Below are 19,365 nucleotides of genomic sequence, written 5' to 3' on the forward strand. Positions count from 1 at the left end.
GGCTTTGCCTCTCATGTTTTTCACTATAGTGTTATAACAAACAGACGTACGCTACTGTATTATTGTCAATATTTTTCTCCATATTGACAGCTCCACTTGCTGCTAATAAATCATCCAATTGCATTATTGAATGCTCTAAGCAGAAATAAATTCTTACGTCTTACTTTTGAGTAGTTATTTACACAGACATGCTGAATGTATGTACATATTGAGTTCTAGGAGGCTTTAGTTTAGTATTTATTAATACTGTACTTCTGAGTTACAGTTTATTTCTGTGACTGGCTCAGGTTTCTTTAGCAAATCTATTTTGGTATCAACTACTCAAACTGGACATTAGCATTAATACAGCATTTGCAAATACACTACGTGTCATATCAAAAGGAGAAGTCTCATATATGTTCTTAAATCCTTTCAGTAAGAAGGTACTGTATACATACAGTACACTGTCACACTCTACACTGGCAAGAATGGCACAAATCCTTTCTTTTATGAAATGTATTGCTTGGTAATTATTTTCATTAAAGGTTGTTAAAGTCCTTAACAGCACTGCTCTAGAAGCACAGTATTTTCACCTGCTTCACCTTTGATTGTGGAAACATTTGTTTTAGGAAAGGAAATTTCAAAATATATTGTTATCATAATTTATTCGGTATGGGCATGAGATAGATAGGCAGACCTTTTCTTATAGGTACATAAAAATAAGAACATAATTCATTATAAAATTAAAAGCACAAGCACAGCGACAAAGGAGTGGAACCCATTTAGCTCATCTATCCATTTTGGCAGTTAGTAGCTAATTGATTGAAGGATACGATTTCCAGCAGTTCCTTGAAAAAAGCCAGAGTATCGTCTTCAACAAGAAATTAAAACCGTCTTGAATTTATCTGAAAGTAGCTCCTTGAGGTTTGCTAAATGTGGTCTGTTATTATAAAAATCATTGTCAAACAAAATTTTATTAAAAGTCCATTTTACATGTACAGTATACTGTGTAACATCACCACTTAGGTATCGTACAGAGCCTCAGTTGTATCACTTCACTGCTTGTGATAACTCACATAGTGAATTGCATGTGAAATGTCCTTATGTGGCCTGCTGGGGTCTGAAATGAATTGGAGAGGAAAAGTCAAAAATTTTAGCTTGTATTTGTCTCGGATCCTTTGGGGACCTCAGACACAAATAATAAGGTTGTCATCCATTTTGTAATAGTGCTTATGACATGACATCTAATTAAGTCACCTGTGCCTGACCTGCAGAAGGGGGTGGGGGGATGCTGTGAAGGGGTGTACCAGGCTGCCTTAAAGAGACAGGCTCATTGCTCAGATGCTCGTTTGCTCTCCGCATCTACAGAGAAAAAGAACATCTCTTATTAGTGCTGCAGTTCTTGACCTTGTGGCTTCTGCTCCTGGATTTCTGCCAGGCAGCAGGAGAAAGGAACACACACTCACCCACTCGCGAACTCTCTCTCACACACAAACACACACACACAACATCTACAAACACAGTGCACACAGCCACGGAGACCACCTCTCTCTCTCTCACACACACACGCACACGGTCTCGCTTTATCTCTCTCTGCTTCTCTCTCTCTGTACTGTAACTGCTGGGATACCGTGCAGAAGAGAGAGGAGTGCGTTTTCTTCTCCTTGCGGGAGCTGGTGCTGATTTCAAGCCTGTCCTCTTGCTGAATTCTGCTGTCCTCGGTTAAGGAAGGCAGGATGGCGAGCTGTGTATTTGGCTGTAACTGCAGAAGAGTGAAATGTTAAGCAACAGGGGAGCAATTGACCAAAGGAGGTTTCCCCCCTGCTTTCCAAGAGGTGAGTGAAGTGCTCAAAGCTGGTTTGAATCAGTTTTCTTGGAAGGTCCCTCACTTTTCTTCCTTTAAAAAAGCATTTTTTAAATTCCTTTTAGAAAAGGGTTTGTATAGAAACACAGAAGGAGACTTCTGAAAAACACAGAGACTTTTTTTTTTCTTTTGGATGGCAATTTAAAAATAAGATTCTGAAAACAGCAGTCTCCTTGTGTGACAACTGCAAATGTTCTAGATTGGATTTCCTTTTGTTTTTCGTGCGCAACCAAGTCAGTTGTGAAGTTTTAGATTACGGATCAAGTAAGATAGATTTAGATGATAATATGCTGTATACATTTAATTGTAAATAAAAGAAAAATATTGTGCACTTTCTAAATGAACTTCATTGGCAAGGATATACTGTATGATAAAACAAATTATTTATGTTAATTTAGCTCATAGGAAAATAAATAAATTGATTAGCTATTTAAAAATCTAAACAAATATTGTGCTCACTGTAGAAAAATGGAATTATAATAATTAAAAATAATATTTATTGTTAATTAATGTAAGTGCATTGCTTTGATAGAGTCAACCCCAAATAGTTTTTGCTTTTAATGGCACAATATCACATTCTAGCATGTCTCTGTACACTGTATTTATTATTCAGATATTATTAGTCTTTTGCATTTGTATCAGGATTTTATTAATTTTAAGTTGCAGAATAGAAAAAACCTTTTCAATGCATCTAAACATGGTATGGTAACTTTTTGGAATTCTGTAGATCTGAATATATGCATAAAGGCTTTTAAGTACCCTTACAGGCGTTTTTTGTCTTGTTGTTAGCAATGTTTATTACTTGTGCAGCTTTCATTTCAATGAATGGCACTTGTTCTTAAAGTGTAATTCTCCTGATGGCAGGAATTCTAGGTTATTGAAAGCTTTTCACTGAATGCTGTGAAGAGCGGCTACTGTTCTTTCCAAAGCAAGCAATTATCATGTGATTGTCCATTGAAAGTTCAAAACAAAAGTCTGAATACCTGTGGCATACCCGCAGCTTATTTGATGTGACTGTATTTTTAAACAAGCATCAGGAGTATCTCTGTTTTAGTCACAGGAGCTCCCACTTCTGTGTGACGGAGCTGTGAGCAGTGTTCAACACTCAGTTTTATACGGTAGTTCTCCTTTCCTGCATTATAAAAAAAAAGCTGCACACTCTTGCAAAGGAGCTCTCTGAGCTGGAAATGGAACTACTGAACAACCTCTTTCATCTAGGGCTTTCTTTAAATGATCTCTGTGTGTGTAGACACATGAAATTGTTGGCAATACAAGGGTTTTCCTGAGGTTTTAACAAGAAAAGAGTCAAGTCTCAAGGGAGGATTATACAATAAACGTTCAGTTTCAGTTTGTTTTGTTATACCCTAGTTTAACAGTCAAACAGTATGTGATTGATTATTAATGGCACTCTTGCTCTTTGAATACTGGTTGGTCAATTTGTGACGTGGTTGCCTTACTCATCATTACACCCATTCCCATGTTTTGATGGAATAAATTCCATCTTTGTGCCAGCAATACCTTTCGCTTTGTTTAACAGAATGTGATAAAAGGCTTGGTTTTCCTGTGTGTCTCCAGTCACTTGTCTTGTGAAAAGCAGCATATACCTACAGTACAGGTAGCCCCACCATGTGAGGTCTGTTGGGTTAATAAGAGAATAGGGGCTGAGAGAGGCTGTTACTTAAGAGAGACTAGCATTTCCATACTAATATAACAGCGACCATGTACTGTAAATTATCTCGAAGAGATTCTGTGAGCTGACCTCTCTTGTCTTGTATTAAATAGCACCCATCCCTAAACAATTAGCTGAAACTGAATTACAAATGAGGAGGAAAAAGATCAAGCACAGAGACTGAGAGCCTTCAATTTCAATCAGTTAAGATGATAAAGGTAGCATTCAGAGGCAAATTCACAAATGGTTGTACTTTCTGTGTGCTTGCTTTAAAGATCTTTATTAATGGGAATTGAGAAAAAATCATGTCCAAGTCTATTATTTAAGGTTCCCAAATATAGCAGCCAACGAACCTAATTTTAGGTGTTAGACAGAATTATTAATTGATAAGGAATAAGGTTTCAGCTCTCATTATGAGAGGTGTTAATGAGAAAAAAATCCTACCACCAGTTCGTCTTTATCAGGTCAGCAGTTTTACTTTTTTATGTTGTTTTTTTTGATGAAGCTAAAATGCAATAGGCAAGCATGCTGCCTCATGGTGCGGTGCTGTGGTCTTGGGTTCGATCTTAGGATGTGTGGAGTTTGCATGTTCTCCTCATGTTCGCATGGGTTTTCTCTGATTGCTCCATTTTCTTCCTGCCTTCCAAAGACAAATTGGTGTCTCTAAATTGCCTGTGAGTGTCTGAGTGGACTTTGATCAGCTGACATTCTATCCTATCTTGTGCCCAGGATAGCTTACCAAAATCTTATCAGAATACAGCTTGCTGATAATGGATTAATGGAAATCTGCTAGCAAGCAAGACAGGCAGAAAGAGTAAAAACACTTTCTATGCAGGGATGGACAGAGTATTGAAATTGAAAGGAGTTTAAAAAATTTGTATTTTGTAAAGATAGAAAAATAAAGTTTCTTTATGAATCTCACATACTCAAAACAATCAAGAAAATCGTTTTTTTGGTGGTGTTGTTGTTGTTGTGCCATGGTGTAGTATCAGCTATATACAAATTATATACACTTCCAGCATTGGGGTTTTCTGTCTGATTTATCCACAGGGAGACTCAAAACAGAGACCACAGGCCACAAAGGAAACGATGATATGGATAATTGGAGTTGCACCAATGATATCATCATGTTCTACATCAGAGCACTTTGTGTGGCCTCTTAAGCTGGCCAAAGAATGATAAATGAATAAAATAAATTTGTCAGGGAGGACAGCTGGCTCTTCAGGTCTCCTTCCCCCTGGACAAGACCTGCAGCAGAGGGCTGGCAGGGTATTTGTTGGATGAATGAGCCGCTTCTGAAACATCCATTTCATTATCCAGTTTCCACTAAAATAAACACTGTCCAATATAAAGCACTATTCAGAATAAATGGGACGCATGCAGTACCATCTTAAATATTTGTCAGTGTGATGACAGCATGACCTAGAGCCTAAAGGGAAAAAAATATATATTTTACTTTACTTACTTAAACCAGACATATGCAGGCACTATGGTGTTTATACAGTCTTTCAAGTACCATAAAGCTGTCATTAGGAATTTACATAAAAGGCTGGGGAGATGCACTCATTCACTAATTTAAAGAAAACATATGGGCCATGTGGTACAAACACTTGTGTTTTACAGAATACACATACTGTATAGTAATCCTGAATGACTAGGTACACATTGCTGATGTCATAACAGAAATTACTTACACTCCTAATGTCAATATTGTTCTAAAGTAATAAAATAAAACAGAATTGAAAAAATCTTAAAATAAAAAACAGTTCATTAGGCAGTTTACACAGAAATATTTCAGTAACTGTGGACCGTCCGTATCAGGTTAAATGAGTGCCACATGAATAAAATAAAAATGAAAAAGAAAACTGTGAACCTTTTGCCAATAAAACTTAAAATCTATATATATATATTAGATATGCAAGAAGGGTGGCACTGTGGCTTGAAGGTTTGTGCTGTTGCCTCAGAATTCACAGGTCCTGAGACTATATCTGTGTGGAGTTTGCATGCTCTCCCTGTGTTCACATAGGTTTACAGATGTTTTGTTTTTCTCTCAATTTCCAAAATACCAAAAGTCTCCAACTTGATCTGGTGTACTTACAGTATGTGCGTGTGCCCTGTGATGGACTGGCATCCACCCATTACCTAGACATGACTTGCTCCTGGGCTTCTATGGTAGTTACATCAGTAACTATAGTTATGATAGTTATATCAATAATTGTTGTGCACTTGGTTGGAATTTTAATGTTTAAGAAGAATGAAAAGTGAAACAAGCCATCTTGTTTAGTACAGTATATTGGCAATGTGCCTGTGAATGTAATATTAGGGTAAATTCACAACTCTTCACTCAAAACCATCAGCAGCAGCCCTTTCTTTTCTTTTTTTCTGCAGTATATACCCTATTTACGGTATAGTATACCTTGAATTTGTGTCATGCTATCTCCCTCAGCAACAATGCTGTCAGTGTACAGAGTTAGGTTCCTTTATTGAGACAAGCATACCTTCATGTGTTTGTCTGAGTACTTTTCCATTGAAAGGGCAGTACCTCATGCTGTCTCTGCACGTGTATTACCTGTTGGAAGTTCTTTTTTGTAATGTGGGACTGATTTTAAATACAGTAACAACTTGGCATAATAGACAGTCACCCAAATGTCAATCTAGATGAAGATTTATAGCAGTCATTATTCAATTGCCATCTTTAAATGTAATGGGAGCCGGTCCAGGCTCCTGCGAAGTACGTAGTTAGGAACCTATGCAGACGGTATAATCCGGGAGTAACTGGAGAAGGACAACAGGGAAAAGATGTAGAGGATCGGGACGGGATGACAGACAGGGGGGCGTGATGACGGTGATCTGGTGCTCAGGGGGGCTTGGCGGAGGCAAACCAGTCCAACCAGTCCAAGGGGGAAATCCGAGGTGCAGTCCAAGGTCCAGGAACTGGGAGAACCATCAGAGACACACAAAGTTAAAATCCGGAACGGGACCTGGAACAGGAACAGAGAGTTAAAAACAAGATAACGAGGCCAGACGCTCGGAGCTCCAGACTCAGATGGTCAGGATGCCGTGGTGAAGCCGACGCCGTCAGGTCTCTCCTGGACCCGCTGGTAGGCGGGCTTCCGGGCGTCCATCTTCCAATGCTGAGCCAGGAATAGTGGGAGCACCAGGCTTAAATAATAACAGGCTAAAAAGGGGGCAGGTGCACGTAATGAGCTAAAATACAAAAAGGTCAGAGTGCCTTTAAGAGGAAGGATGATGATCATGACATTCAAAACATTAAAGGCATGAAATGAGCTGTGTTTCTGGGAGGCTGCAAGGTCTGTGTCTGAGCTCACTTGCTCTAGACATGTAAGAAGATGATTCACTAGGAACTTGTCACCTCCAGGAATTCAAATATCTGCTATGGAAGAACTGAACTTTTTGATTCGGATCATAAAATGGGAAGAAGATTGAAGATTAAAAATATGCATATCGATATGTTAGGCTAGCCCAAGCCGTAGAATGAAAATTGGCCAGGGTAACATGATAACTTTTGTACATTCTGAGAAAAAATAAAATATCATTAAGTTGATGTCACTTATTAAATAAAATAAATTAATAAAAATGTAATTCACCATTTAACCTTGTATGACTGAACTATTGACTAAACTGGAAAACACTGAATTAAGTGGTATTAATGTACATTATATACAGTCCATTTCCCTCTGCTGTGTGAGTGTGTGAGCTTTTTTACCAGGATTCTTAGGAACTCCTCAGGAGACCACATTCATTTTATAGCCTCATGTTCCCATTCATTATTTTGAATAGTTCATTGCTTTTGTTTAACAGCTTGATTTCCCTTTCAAAAAGACCTTTGCAATCATAGCCCTGAGCCACGCATTCTGTTTAAAAAAGGAACCAGAGATGCTGAATTATATTCCATTGAAATTTAGAAAGACATTTTTCTTTGCCTTCAGGCAATTCTCTTGTCCTGTATTGAAGGCTGATTTACTGAATTAATGTGAATCGTATTCATCAACCACTGCAGCAAATAACAACACCTAAAGCCTGGATGAAGAAATTCTGGTGACAGATGTTGATGGGAACGGGAATAATTAGTTTAAAGACAACACATTTTACTTTAAAAAAGTGAGGAAAATACAACTGGGTATTATCAAACCTGTCATTGAACCTGTCTGCAATTTATGTGATATACAATATAAAATTAAACTGGTCTTAATGTATTCATCCTGTTTATGGCCCCTGTTGAAAGGTGACACCCAACAGCCTGTATTATTCAGATGAGGTTATTCCCAGACAGGGCACTGTAATGATTATAAATGAAATACAATTTTTAGTCAATGAGGATCACCAACTGTACTTTGCCACTGACGAGCAGTCCAGAATAACCTGCACTGTACCCTCAATTTATTCTCAGCCTCCACACAATTTCCAGCATATTAAACTAGGGATTGCTTCTTTTACAAACATCACAACCCTCAAGCCTACCAGCTGGAACATGCATGCTGCTTTCAGTGTTATGAGACACATATGCGTAAATAATTTGAATGCATCAGTTGTGCTTCACGTAATGCAAGCTTGTCTACAGCGTGTCTTACTGTGTATTGCATATCAATGGTACCCTGTATTCTGCCAGTGTTAGTTCCCAGGGCAGTGTTCTTACAGCACATGGTGAACCACACTCTCTGTTCTGTGTTCCCTAAGACTTTATTTATGAGAAAGGCCATTGACATTTCAATTGAAGCAGTAGTTGGTATTAAGAAATAATTCTTCTGTCCAGATACTGTACTGTACTTCAGCACACTAACAGAAAACGTTGTTCCCTCCACTCCAAAGATGATGTCTGGCTCATATGCACTGGATGTTGTTGGCTTCCAGTGCTTCTGTATTGAATCTGTCAGGTTACTTGAGGCTGTTAGTTCTCTGCTATTGCCTAAGCTCTGAGCTCCGTAGCTGTTGTGTTATTACCCATTAAGAAATGGTTTTGCCCTTTCACTCCCAATCATATGGAGTGAGCATGATGGATCACAGAGAGCAACAGGAGAGAACTGGGTCATATGGGAAAGCAAACAGCAGAGGAAAGTTGTGGTTTTATGAGCTAATCCCCCAGGAGAGGTGATTTTCACAGAAATTTCTGAGCAACGTTTGAAATACTGCCATTCTAGCTAACAGATGCACAGTAGTTCCAATAATATTTTGTAAATATGGTGCAAATAAATCATTTGCAGTCATCATTACACATGCTCTGTGATGTAGGTTTGGTATGGGCTTGCCATCAACACAAGAGCCTGGGACAACCCCACTTCCGACGACAGTCACTCACTGTACAGTACATGATCTCACAGAGAACCTACTGGCTATCTTCAGATAAAGGATTCCAGTGAAGACTTCATTGCTAACCTACTTCTGCCACTTCAAGGCTTTGAAGTGACACAATGTGCAATCTCAGCTGGTGCCTTGCACAGTGTCAAAGACAGCTCCACAAAGTATTATCCCCACTCATATTTTTAGGTTCAAAGTATTGCTCTCATTAAGCTGTTGCTCTTTCTAAACTTCGTGGACTAAGTGTACTGCCTCTGTACTGCTCAGTTTCCCCTCCTTTTGCTAACAGTTGGAAAGAGATTGAGATACTCTGACCCCAAAACACACACTCGTACATGAGTAAAAATACCATATACTGTATATCTGGTTACTAAGAAGTACTGAATATATATGTCTGAGCTTGTATATTAAAATAATATACAGCTGTGTATTACATATTTGTCACAGTAATTACACAAGGACGCAAGATGATGAATCACACACATAAACAGAGAGACAAGAGATAGATGGAAGTGATGCCCAATGCCCATAACTTTAATGCTTACAATTAATTATCATGCAATCATTTTTCAACCATGATGGGCAATCATATATTGTACATTTTGTTCCATGAAAAGTATTTAACAACCCAACTCCAACTTTTATTTCTCCTATTCTCATCATTTTTTATGAAAACACGATGCACATTGTAATAATCAATTCAAGAAAAACAAAAATGAATTCCATAATCTGTGCTTTCGGTTGGTTATTACGGGCTAATTAGTACATTAACGGACACTGTCACGTCTGGCAGGGGGTTGTCTGGAAGAGAAAACCCCCCTTTTACTGGATTTTGTCTGTTAAGTCCAAAGTCCATTAAAGTGAGGGTTCAATGTCCTGTCAGAATAAGCAAGTTGTATTTCTTGTTGGAACTGCATAAACTCCAGGTGAAAATCACAACTTCTCAGTTTCCCTTCGTGTCGAGGTATATTATTTTGTTACTTTTTTCTAGTTTTCATTTAAGTCCGTTTCCAGTTGAGCAAACATGTATCAGAACACTTTCAGCACAGCATAGAGTACATTCCTATTTGTATCATACAGGAATAGTATGTCTGTAAGAATCAATTTTACCAGTGCGGCCCCATCATCGTAAAATACCAACGGTACATACTGTTTTGGTAATGTTTTCAGTTGTTAATCAATTATTTTTTTCTTTGCTCATAAGATTTTTATTTACTTCAGTATTTCTATATGGTAGTTTTCACCAGGGAGGTTCTTCGGTACCAGAATATCTGTCAAAACAGAATATTTAAAGATGAGGTGCAGTACAGTAACTCTTACTTTTAGTATTCTATTGAAGTAAAGGTCTGCAGATGGACTAGCAAGGCGTCTCTTCACTCTTCGATAAGGAACCCAATGATAATACAGCTACACAGTCATCACAATCACGATCTCCATGCCACTAACATGGAGATGAAATAAAAGGGAAAGCATTTTTTAACTTCTTGGTAAGTGTCAAAAAGCTCAAGAAGTAGCTGTTTTCATGTGAGGACAATGGATGCTTTTCTTGCTATTCAGACTTTATTATTAGCAGCCCGTAATGGAAATAATATCTAAATCCCCACATTTTTATGTAGTGATCAACAGTTTTTGGGATTCAAAAGCATATGAAAAAAAGGCCATTCGACATGGTCTCAGCGATGTTGCTTTGTCTTGAATTTGTACCACACAGAACTCCCACTGGAAACAATTTAACTTTCCCTCTGGGATCCTGTGGCCAATGTGCATCCAGGGACCAATCAGTATTTCACACCAGCAGCAAGTTTCCTTCAGTCCTTAAGTGCTCTTGAATCCGTTGTTATAAGGCACAGCATCTCCAGGTCGGTGCTTAAGTTTTAGATGTGGTCAACAAACCAGACTATGGAGCTGTAAAAGTCTTGCTGTAAAAGAATATGAATGGATAAGCTTCTATCTATAAACTGTATACAGTATATAACCTCTTCGAATATAGAAAACCAGTCTTCCTGGGTAAAGTAGTTCAGGTGGGTAGCTGCGTCAGCATGTGTAGTCTGCAAAGGGATAAGTAATAGGTTTATTCCATGCTGAAAAGAGAAGAGAGAAAACACAACGTTTCGGCTGTGAAGCCTTCTTAGGTGTGTTCCTGGGTAAATGCTTACAGAGGCCCACCACGGTAAAAATGCAGTGAAGTGGTACCAAACATGATGACATAGGTGACATCCATATGTACCTGTAGGATGCATGACAGGATCACAGAACAGCTGTGAAACTGCCCTTTCCCCACTGTTTCCTTCTCAGTGGATTTTCAGAATAAAACAGAAAGTGTCTGTACTGTGGCAACCTGTCATTAGGGCCGATTACTTAAAATAGACTTTTTGGAAAGAAAAAGAAGCAGAGCCGCATTTTTACTGTATATAATTTTTCTTTAGCAGCACTATCGATGTTAAGATTTGGAGAAAATCACAGTCGTGAGACATTTGATAACTGATGTCTGATGCTATATTCCACATCAAACAATGGCATATTTTGGGAAGCAAATGTAAAAATGTACTGTGCCAAAGTCCCAGCCAAGTCATAGAAGCCAGTGACCATTCAGAATCATCACTGGCATTAGCATAGAAGATTTAATGGAACCTGCATCTTAACAAAAGACATAATCTAACATAGAAAGAGCTACCAATTAATAGAGAAATTGAATGATTTCACAAAACAGCTCTGACAAGTAAATGGTCCAAGTCATAGAAGCCAGTGACCATTCAGAATCATCACTGGCATTAGCATAGAAGATTTAATGGAACCTGCATCTTAACAAAAGACATAATCTAACATAGAAAGAGCTACCAATTAATAGAGAAATTGAATGATTTCACAAAACAGCTCTGACAAGTAAATGGTCCATTTTAATCAATTTCATGGACCTAGCCTTTTGAATTCACATGCTGCATTAAACGTGCATTTAAAACAAAAAATTCAAAGCCTTACCATTTTTCAAAACATAAATCACAAAAAACAAAAAAGTGAAGTCAATTCTGTCAAAGCAAATGATTAGAAAGTTTACATCATGCAATATCTTCAATGAATTCATGTACTGTATGTGTTGTATGTGTAAAGCAAGTCATGGGTAGTTACAGTAATGTGCTGAAATGCCGGGAGGTTTCAGGCCTTGGTCTTCACTTGCCTAAAGTGAGATACAGTACATGAAGTTCCTTTGCATGTACAGATACAACTGTCTCTCCATGCAGAAAGTAAAGCTTACAGTATATCGAGAAGCATTGCCAAGGAGGAACTGTGCTATAATTGTACAGTATATTTCCAAAATTGCAGTACAGGTGAAATGCAGTCATCTTATGGGTAGAGTTTTTTTATTCTACTGCAAAAAAAATCCTCAGAAAATACCAGAGAAAAAGTTCTTCTGTTAACCATGGCTGTAACTGGGGCGGGATTCCAGATCAATACAGTAAACGGCAATAGCAACAGACACATTAGGATTCAAGAGTTCATCTGAAAGTATTGTAGGGGGCTCGTGTTTTCAGCCATTTACAGAAGTGATGCCAAGCCCTCTCATCCCTCAATCTGAAATCTGGACAATGTCGAACTCCATGACAGAGGACCTGGTTTTTTGGGGTGGCGGATCTGCCTGCTGTGTAGGGAAGGGCGCCATGCATGCTGGGACATGACAGGTATCGAATCCCAGCAAAGGCAGAGACAGCAGCACTCATCACACAATGCACACAATACTGTACATACTGTGTACAAAACTGAAATAGTTACAGTACTTTATCCCCCCATAGAGTCATATGTGGTCCCTAATGAAACATTCTGCTCCACATGAATTCAACAATAGCTGAATACTGTAGTAATGCTTTTCCATTTCAGTAACATAAGCACCTAGGTCTTCACTCCGATGCTCTGAAGGTTGAAGCTCTCTTAGGGCAGCCTTGGAAAGAAAAATGGTTTTGGCAGTGAATCTATTCCCTGGCTTTTTGCCAAAGGAGCCTTATTGTTTAGATCCAGAGCATATAATAGTGAGCTGGCTGGCAGGGGCTGTATATTAGCATTCTTCTCAAGCTGAGCTGAGTTGTGCATGTCGCCATGACCTATGTCCTCAGAACCCGATCAAACTATTGGATGTGTTTATGCTCTCACGCTCTATTACATCATTAGCATTGTGTTCAGTGTTCATATCAAATTAGTGCTTCTCACTTCTTTTCCGTTGTTTCTATGTTTTACTTCCGGCTGAGCTCTTAGTATATTTGGCAAATTGATCTGTAGCTTATTGGTTTTCGTCTTTTTCAGCTTTTAAGAAGTTGGAAAGGTTTAGTCATCATGATACCAACTAATTCCTGGGTTTTGCACCTACCATCGTTCAGGAGTGTGGAGTCCAAGGCATTTGGACATCCACAAAGCATAGTTGCGTAGTTCCTTTTTAGTGGGAGTGAAATAACAGTGTAATTCTCTCTCATGTCTGGGTATCACTGCCCAGCCATCTATTCATAGCTATTTAGACCAAAATAAAGGAAAAATATCTATTTAATATTCAAGAGGAGGAGAAAGTTATGTTCGGTAAGTTTCTTTGCACCAATAAACCTTCAGCACGGTATTTTCCGGACCAAAGACTGAGTGCAAGAACAGATTAAAAAGCTTTATTCAAGCAAGTCATATTACCAAATACATTTAAATTAGCTTTTTTATTTATGTGTGTTTCTTGACTAATTCTGAAAGTAATTAATTTAATGGAAGTTATTTTTTTGTAATTTGTCAATATCTCACTTAACATGGGAAATCTACTATACAAGGTTTGTTCAGGCAGCATATGTTACTAGAGTCAAGATTCACTGTAACTCCTTTTGTCCCATCGTCTCAGGCACATCTCTGCGTGCCTGTGCCACATATCCTAAAGTCATGTCATATCTATTACCGAAAAATCCTACTCTGCTGCTTTCTATTTTTTTACCAAAAATGTTCACATACAATGTTTGCACCACCCTGTCACCTAAAAAGATATTAAAGAACAGTATACCGTGAACAGGAGAAAAACAATCACACTCTCCTTCCAATATATTTACTGTGTATGGCTGTTCTGAACTAATCCACTGTCAAGACCTCTCTGCAGTAGTTTTCCAGGCACTTGTCAGGCAGTCTATGAAGTCCTGGAGCTTCGGTTGGAAAGTTTCAGGAGAAACAAACCTATCACACTCGGAACAGAGTGCAGTGAGAGAAGCTGGTATGATAAATACTAATCATTTTCACTGGCATGCATACATCTCCTCAAAAAAGTACCTATACAGCACATCCCATGATAAAATCTAAAGTCTTTCCAAATTAAGGACATTCATTAACTTTAATTTTTAGTTGTGTGCTCTCATGGTCTCCAGCACAAAAAGGAAACAAGGACTGAGTTTATACACAATAACTTGGGGTTCCCAAACCTGCCTTGCAGTATGAATCTACTGTAGTTCATTTATTGATACTTGTGAACGTTTATCTTTTTCATTCAGTTTCTTTGAGCCCAGCAAGATTCTATGAATCTATTAAAAGCTTTAAAAAAATCCAGCATGCATAAAAAACTAAACAAAAAATCAGCATGCTTGTTCTTTTTTTTTACAATATGAGGGGATGAGAACGAGCTGTAAAATACTCCAGAGAATGTAAACAAAGCTTATCTGTTTCAGGGACCGAGTATTGAAATAACGTATTGTTTTTCTGCTTGAACGTGGATCAGAGATGCAATTCAGCACAAAAAGATATTAGAAAAAGAGCACGATGCTATTTCAACCTGATCATATTATCAGCTATTTCTGCATCTCTGTCATCATTAACCCCTGCATCTAAAAACCCAATCAGCTGTGCTGTTTTTATACAGTATACAGTATATCGAAGACAAGGAAGGCAGTAATATTGTACAGTACCTATCCAGTTAGGCTTTTTAACCTTAGCTTTCTAGACATTTTCCAAATATTTACTTTTAAATATTTTATATGACAAGCTCAAATAACACAGATGCCAATAAACAAGCACAATACATGGTTTCTTGAAATATTCCACAAATTGCTCGAAGAAAGAAATGCTCAAAATAGTAAAAACACAAAATGTTGGTGTTTGGAGTTTTAGCCATTTCACACTAAAATTGTTTTGTTTAAATTTAACCTCTTGCATAGCCCTCTTAGATACTGTATAATGATATACTGGATAACAGAAATAATTTAAATTTATATTTGGTTATATTTTATTTGTTAATATTTTATTTTTGATATCTATTTGAAAAGAAAATTTAAATTTAAAAAAAAAAATCCTGAATTAGTTTTTATCATATGATTCACTAATATTTATAATAGCTAAGAATACGAAACTTTATTTTATATAGCACCTTTAAAAGTAACTTCTCAAAGTACTTTGCGGTAAGAGAAAAAAGCTAACAAGGAGAAAGATAATAAAATTAGCCCAATTAAAAACCAAAGGTTTAGAATGCAAAGTCACAGGACCAATGAAGTAAAAGCCCATCTGATGAAGCAGGTTTTGAGTCTTGAGTTGAATGCACTAAGGTGACTCTCTGATATCTTTGGGGATAGAATGCCAGAGCTTTGAGGTGCAGCAGGAGAAATAAAGGTCCTGTCGCCTATAATATGGAGAGGAGCTTGGGGGCTGAACAGGAGACCAGAGTCAGATGAAACAAGATTGAGAGGTAGAGAGAAGAAAGATAGCAAGTAGCCATGAAGAGCCTTATAGGAGAGCACAAGGATTTTGAAGTCGACATGAAACCTGATAGGAAGCCAGTGCAAGCAATCCAGGACAGGAGTAATGTGATCACTTGCCTGCAACCTGGTCAGGATTCTGGCTGCCACATTCTGGACATACTGTACTGAAGTTTGTTCAGCATGAATTTAGATAACCCAGCAAGTAGGACTAATGGCACTAATGCACTAACTGTTGAACTAATCAATACTGGAAAAGAATAATGTGTTGAGCAGCTTTTCAGCAACAGTCTGAGACAACATAGAATGTGATATGGCGATATATCTGAGATGGAAGAATGATGTTTTTACAACATTTTGCACATGTGGGTCAAAAGACAAGCTTGAATCAAATATCACCCCCAAGTTCTTCACTTTATATTGAAATTCAAGTACAGTACCATCCACAGATAGGGTTACTGCATTGGCCTTACATAATTGACAGCAGGTGCTGAGAAGCATGACTTCAGTCTCATCGGCGTTTAAGTTAAGGAAGTTTTCAGTCATCTAAGTTTTATGTGATAGAGACAATTAGAGAGTGCAGAAACTGTCTACAGCCTTATACAGTAGCTACATTAGTTCAGTCACCTACTGTATATACTTTCAATTTAATTTGGATTTACTAACTACCTGTGTCTTATAATGCCACAATTTTATAACAGACACCTATTATTTAGCCCAATTCACAGACTCAATCCCCACATCAGCTAGGGAGATGTGAAGGCAGCATAAACTTTCTTTCTGAAATGGGCTTTGTTAAGTTTATCAGCTTCTCACCAGGAGCTCAGGCTACAAACAGCATGTGTTTCTTGCTGGTGGAGAACTGACAGAGCCATTACTGATAGTGTTCAGTCTCCCAGACACCCCTGTGTGTAATGAACCCAGCACTTCCTCAATGATCCAACACCACTCACCTTGGAAATCTCCAGACTACAGTTAACTATGGACATTTCCTGGGATGTAGGCAGCAGCCCCCTATGCTATAGGGCTCAGTATGCTTTCCAAGAGTCCTACTTGGTGCATTAAAGAAATGGCCATAATACTTTATATTACTGACAAGAACGTTTCTTGCTGTTGAACATTTTTTCTGCTCTACAGTAAATCGTGTACTGTAACTAATAAGAAAGTGATAAAACAGCAGAGCACCTCAGCTTTAAATAGCACAGTGTTGATAAACACGTGGACTGTATATACGGTGTGCCAGCAGAAATACTGAAATTATAGTTGGTGAATTGTCTGAATTGCAATGCTCAACACTCAGGAGGGGACACAGGTAAAATGTTTTTCTTTTTCACATGACTTAACAATCACATGGCCATAACTTAAATGTCACACATTGGATAAAAACAATGTCCCTCAATTTCGTCTTCTGGTTCAGGAACTGCTAGCAACCCCTGTAATGCCTCAAGTTGCATCATGGACATTTTTTTTCCTTAGGAGGATGCTTACCAGATTCAGGACTTGCAATCCCAATTAATGAAATTATTAAGTGATCTGATCACACATTTTCATTTTTCAACAGCGCATAACATTTGCTGCGAGTATTACAGAAAAAAAGCAGCTGCTTTAGTACATCTTTTTTAAACATCTTTTTAACACCCTCTCTTTGATAATGGACATGTCTGAGGTCAAAGGACATAAATCGCAAGCATAAGATAGAAAAATATTTTTTCCAGTGTCTCCTCCTGGGTCCTGTAATCATGCTTGCAGAGGCAAGGAGATAAGGAAATAGTTCTATAGTGTTGTATCACAAATGCATTGTGTTTCAGCCTGATTGTGGATGATTTATTGTATTTCAACAAAAACAGATATTAGTTAAGAACAGGATAATAATTCAGCTAGCTCACATCAGCTATTTTTGTATCTCCATCATCACTAACCTCTAATTTAAAATCCCAGTCGACCTTTTTATGCATATCAAAGACAAGGAAACACAGAGTATACTGTTTCTAACTGGTTTTATCTTTTTGAGTCAATTCACAAGCTTAGCAACTCTCCTGGTTTCCCACGTTCCCAGTGTAACATTATTTCTTTAAAGCTAACATAGTTTTACTGTTTACTTTTACTGTTTTACTTTTAAGTATATTCAATGGACAAGCATAAATAGTGCAGCTACAGATAAATGTACACAGCATATTCTGTAGTCATATACTGTATGTCTTTCTGTAGTCAGAACTTCAAAGGTACTAAGGTGCTGTAACTGTTGTTGTTTGTGAATGAGGTTAGCAAAGTAGGCCAACGAAGAAGACTTTGCACATTGTACAGTATATTCTTTTTTTCTTCCTGTCTTGTCTTTGTCCCTTTTAATTACAGAAAAGGTCAATGTTTCTAGCAAGAGCAGGTAAAACATGTTTAGGAAAAACAGTCATTCCTAGGAAACAGTTGCACTGTATAATAGAGGTTGTCTTTATTTTCAGTCAAATTACCCCATTCATCTGTCCATCCTCCGTCTCCCTGTGCAGTACCAGAGGTGTTGCTATAAGCCATGAAGTAAAATAACAATTGATGGTTATAAGGTGCAAAATAGAAAAATAAAACAACACAATTATTACATTCACTTTCATATTACAGTATGAGATATTTTGAGGGAGAGTTATACATCCACTCAGAAGCAGAAACTGTGTGAAGTGTAGTTTATAGCTTCAGCTTTTCATTGTCAAGACAATAACGGCATCATGTTCAGTCAAGTCATCCTATGGTTTAGCCATATAAGGTTCCTGCTCAAAAGGAGGGGTGTTTCCACTGAATATTTATTGGTTATATGAGGGTGTTATTGTGTTCAATTAAGTAATTCTGAAGTGCAGCTCAGTAACTAATTTGTTCAAGCTCTGTTCGTGTGAAGGAGCCTTTAAAACTGCATTCCACTGAGTAGATAAACAGCTAGAAACAAGTCACATTTTCCTAGACAGGGAGCTGAAATAACCTGCTGATGTAAAGTTGTAGAAATAAATAGGTATTGTTTTATACTTGTGAAGCATATGAATACAATATGAATCTAAGTTTCCTAAATTTTATCTGAAACTCTCCCCTGCCTACTACTGTAAATCACCTCCGCTTCTTAAACATTAAATAGACATGTATAAACCTATTGTGTCTTTTATTATTTACTGTATAACTGCATTTATTGGGACTCATCAATATCTATCATTTATCTTTATATGCAAATCAGACTTATCTGAAATTTAATTTAAACATTTCAAGTTTATTTGGTGACAATTTCTGCTCGGAATATAAAAATCTCCAATAACTTGTCTCAAGAAACATCATTGTGCTATTGCAACCATTACAAGAATTATTACATTATTTTAACATTACAACAAAAGGATAATGTCATGTTTTGGTTTGCACATAATAAGAAATATCTAGGTGGTTCTAAGTACAGTATGTTAGCTGATGTACATTATTGTGGTATTTGTAATGGTAGGCTGCTCTTGGGTTTGAATTTTGCCTGAAGACAGCTACATTCCTCTAACCTCTAATCAATAAAATATGATCAAAACATGTCTTTTTTCATTGAATCTGTGTAATAAATCTGGTAAAAAATATTCTTTTGATTATTTTTTTTATTTTGTGCAAATAAACCTTCCAATGGAATGTTTCTTTAGGGCTATGATCTCCTCCATCTAATTTCTCAGAATTGAAGAAAACGAATGCATTGCATACATTTATAATCAACACATTGCCAAGGAAAATAAAAGCACATTTTTGTGTGAGCCTGTCTCAGGTTTCTTCAAAGTGTAGATAAACTGCTGTAGAAAACTGTCAGGCACCAGCTCTCTCTGTCTGAGAGAGAATCACACACTTGTGTC

General features: G+C 37.5%; 1 protein-coding gene across 5 annotated transcripts in view; it reads left to right on the forward strand.

Moving 5' to 3' along the window:
* The first annotated feature begins 1,328 nt into the window (after positions 1-1,328).
* The window catches only part of shisal1a (shisa like 1a), a 98,955-nt gene continuing 80,918 nt past the window's right edge, over positions 1,329-19,365 (forward strand). For all 5 annotated transcript variants that reach the window (XM_088645745.1, XM_088645742.1, XM_088645743.1 and 2 more), the window contains exon 1: positions 1,329-1,814. Coding sequence is in view for 1 of the 5 variants with exons in the window: in XM_088645746.1 (XP_088501872.1) it covers positions 1,757-1,814 (58 nt within the window). In the remaining 4 variants the exon portion in view is untranslated. The remainder of the gene's footprint in view (positions 1,815-19,365) is intronic.

Source organism: Lepisosteus platostomus, chromosome 9 (genome assembly GCF_059453375.1).
Source record: "Lepisosteus platostomus isolate fLepPlt1 chromosome 9, fLepPlt1.hap1, whole genome shotgun sequence".
Taxonomy (NCBI): Eukaryota; Metazoa; Chordata; class Actinopteri; order Semionotiformes; family Lepisosteidae; genus Lepisosteus; species Lepisosteus platostomus.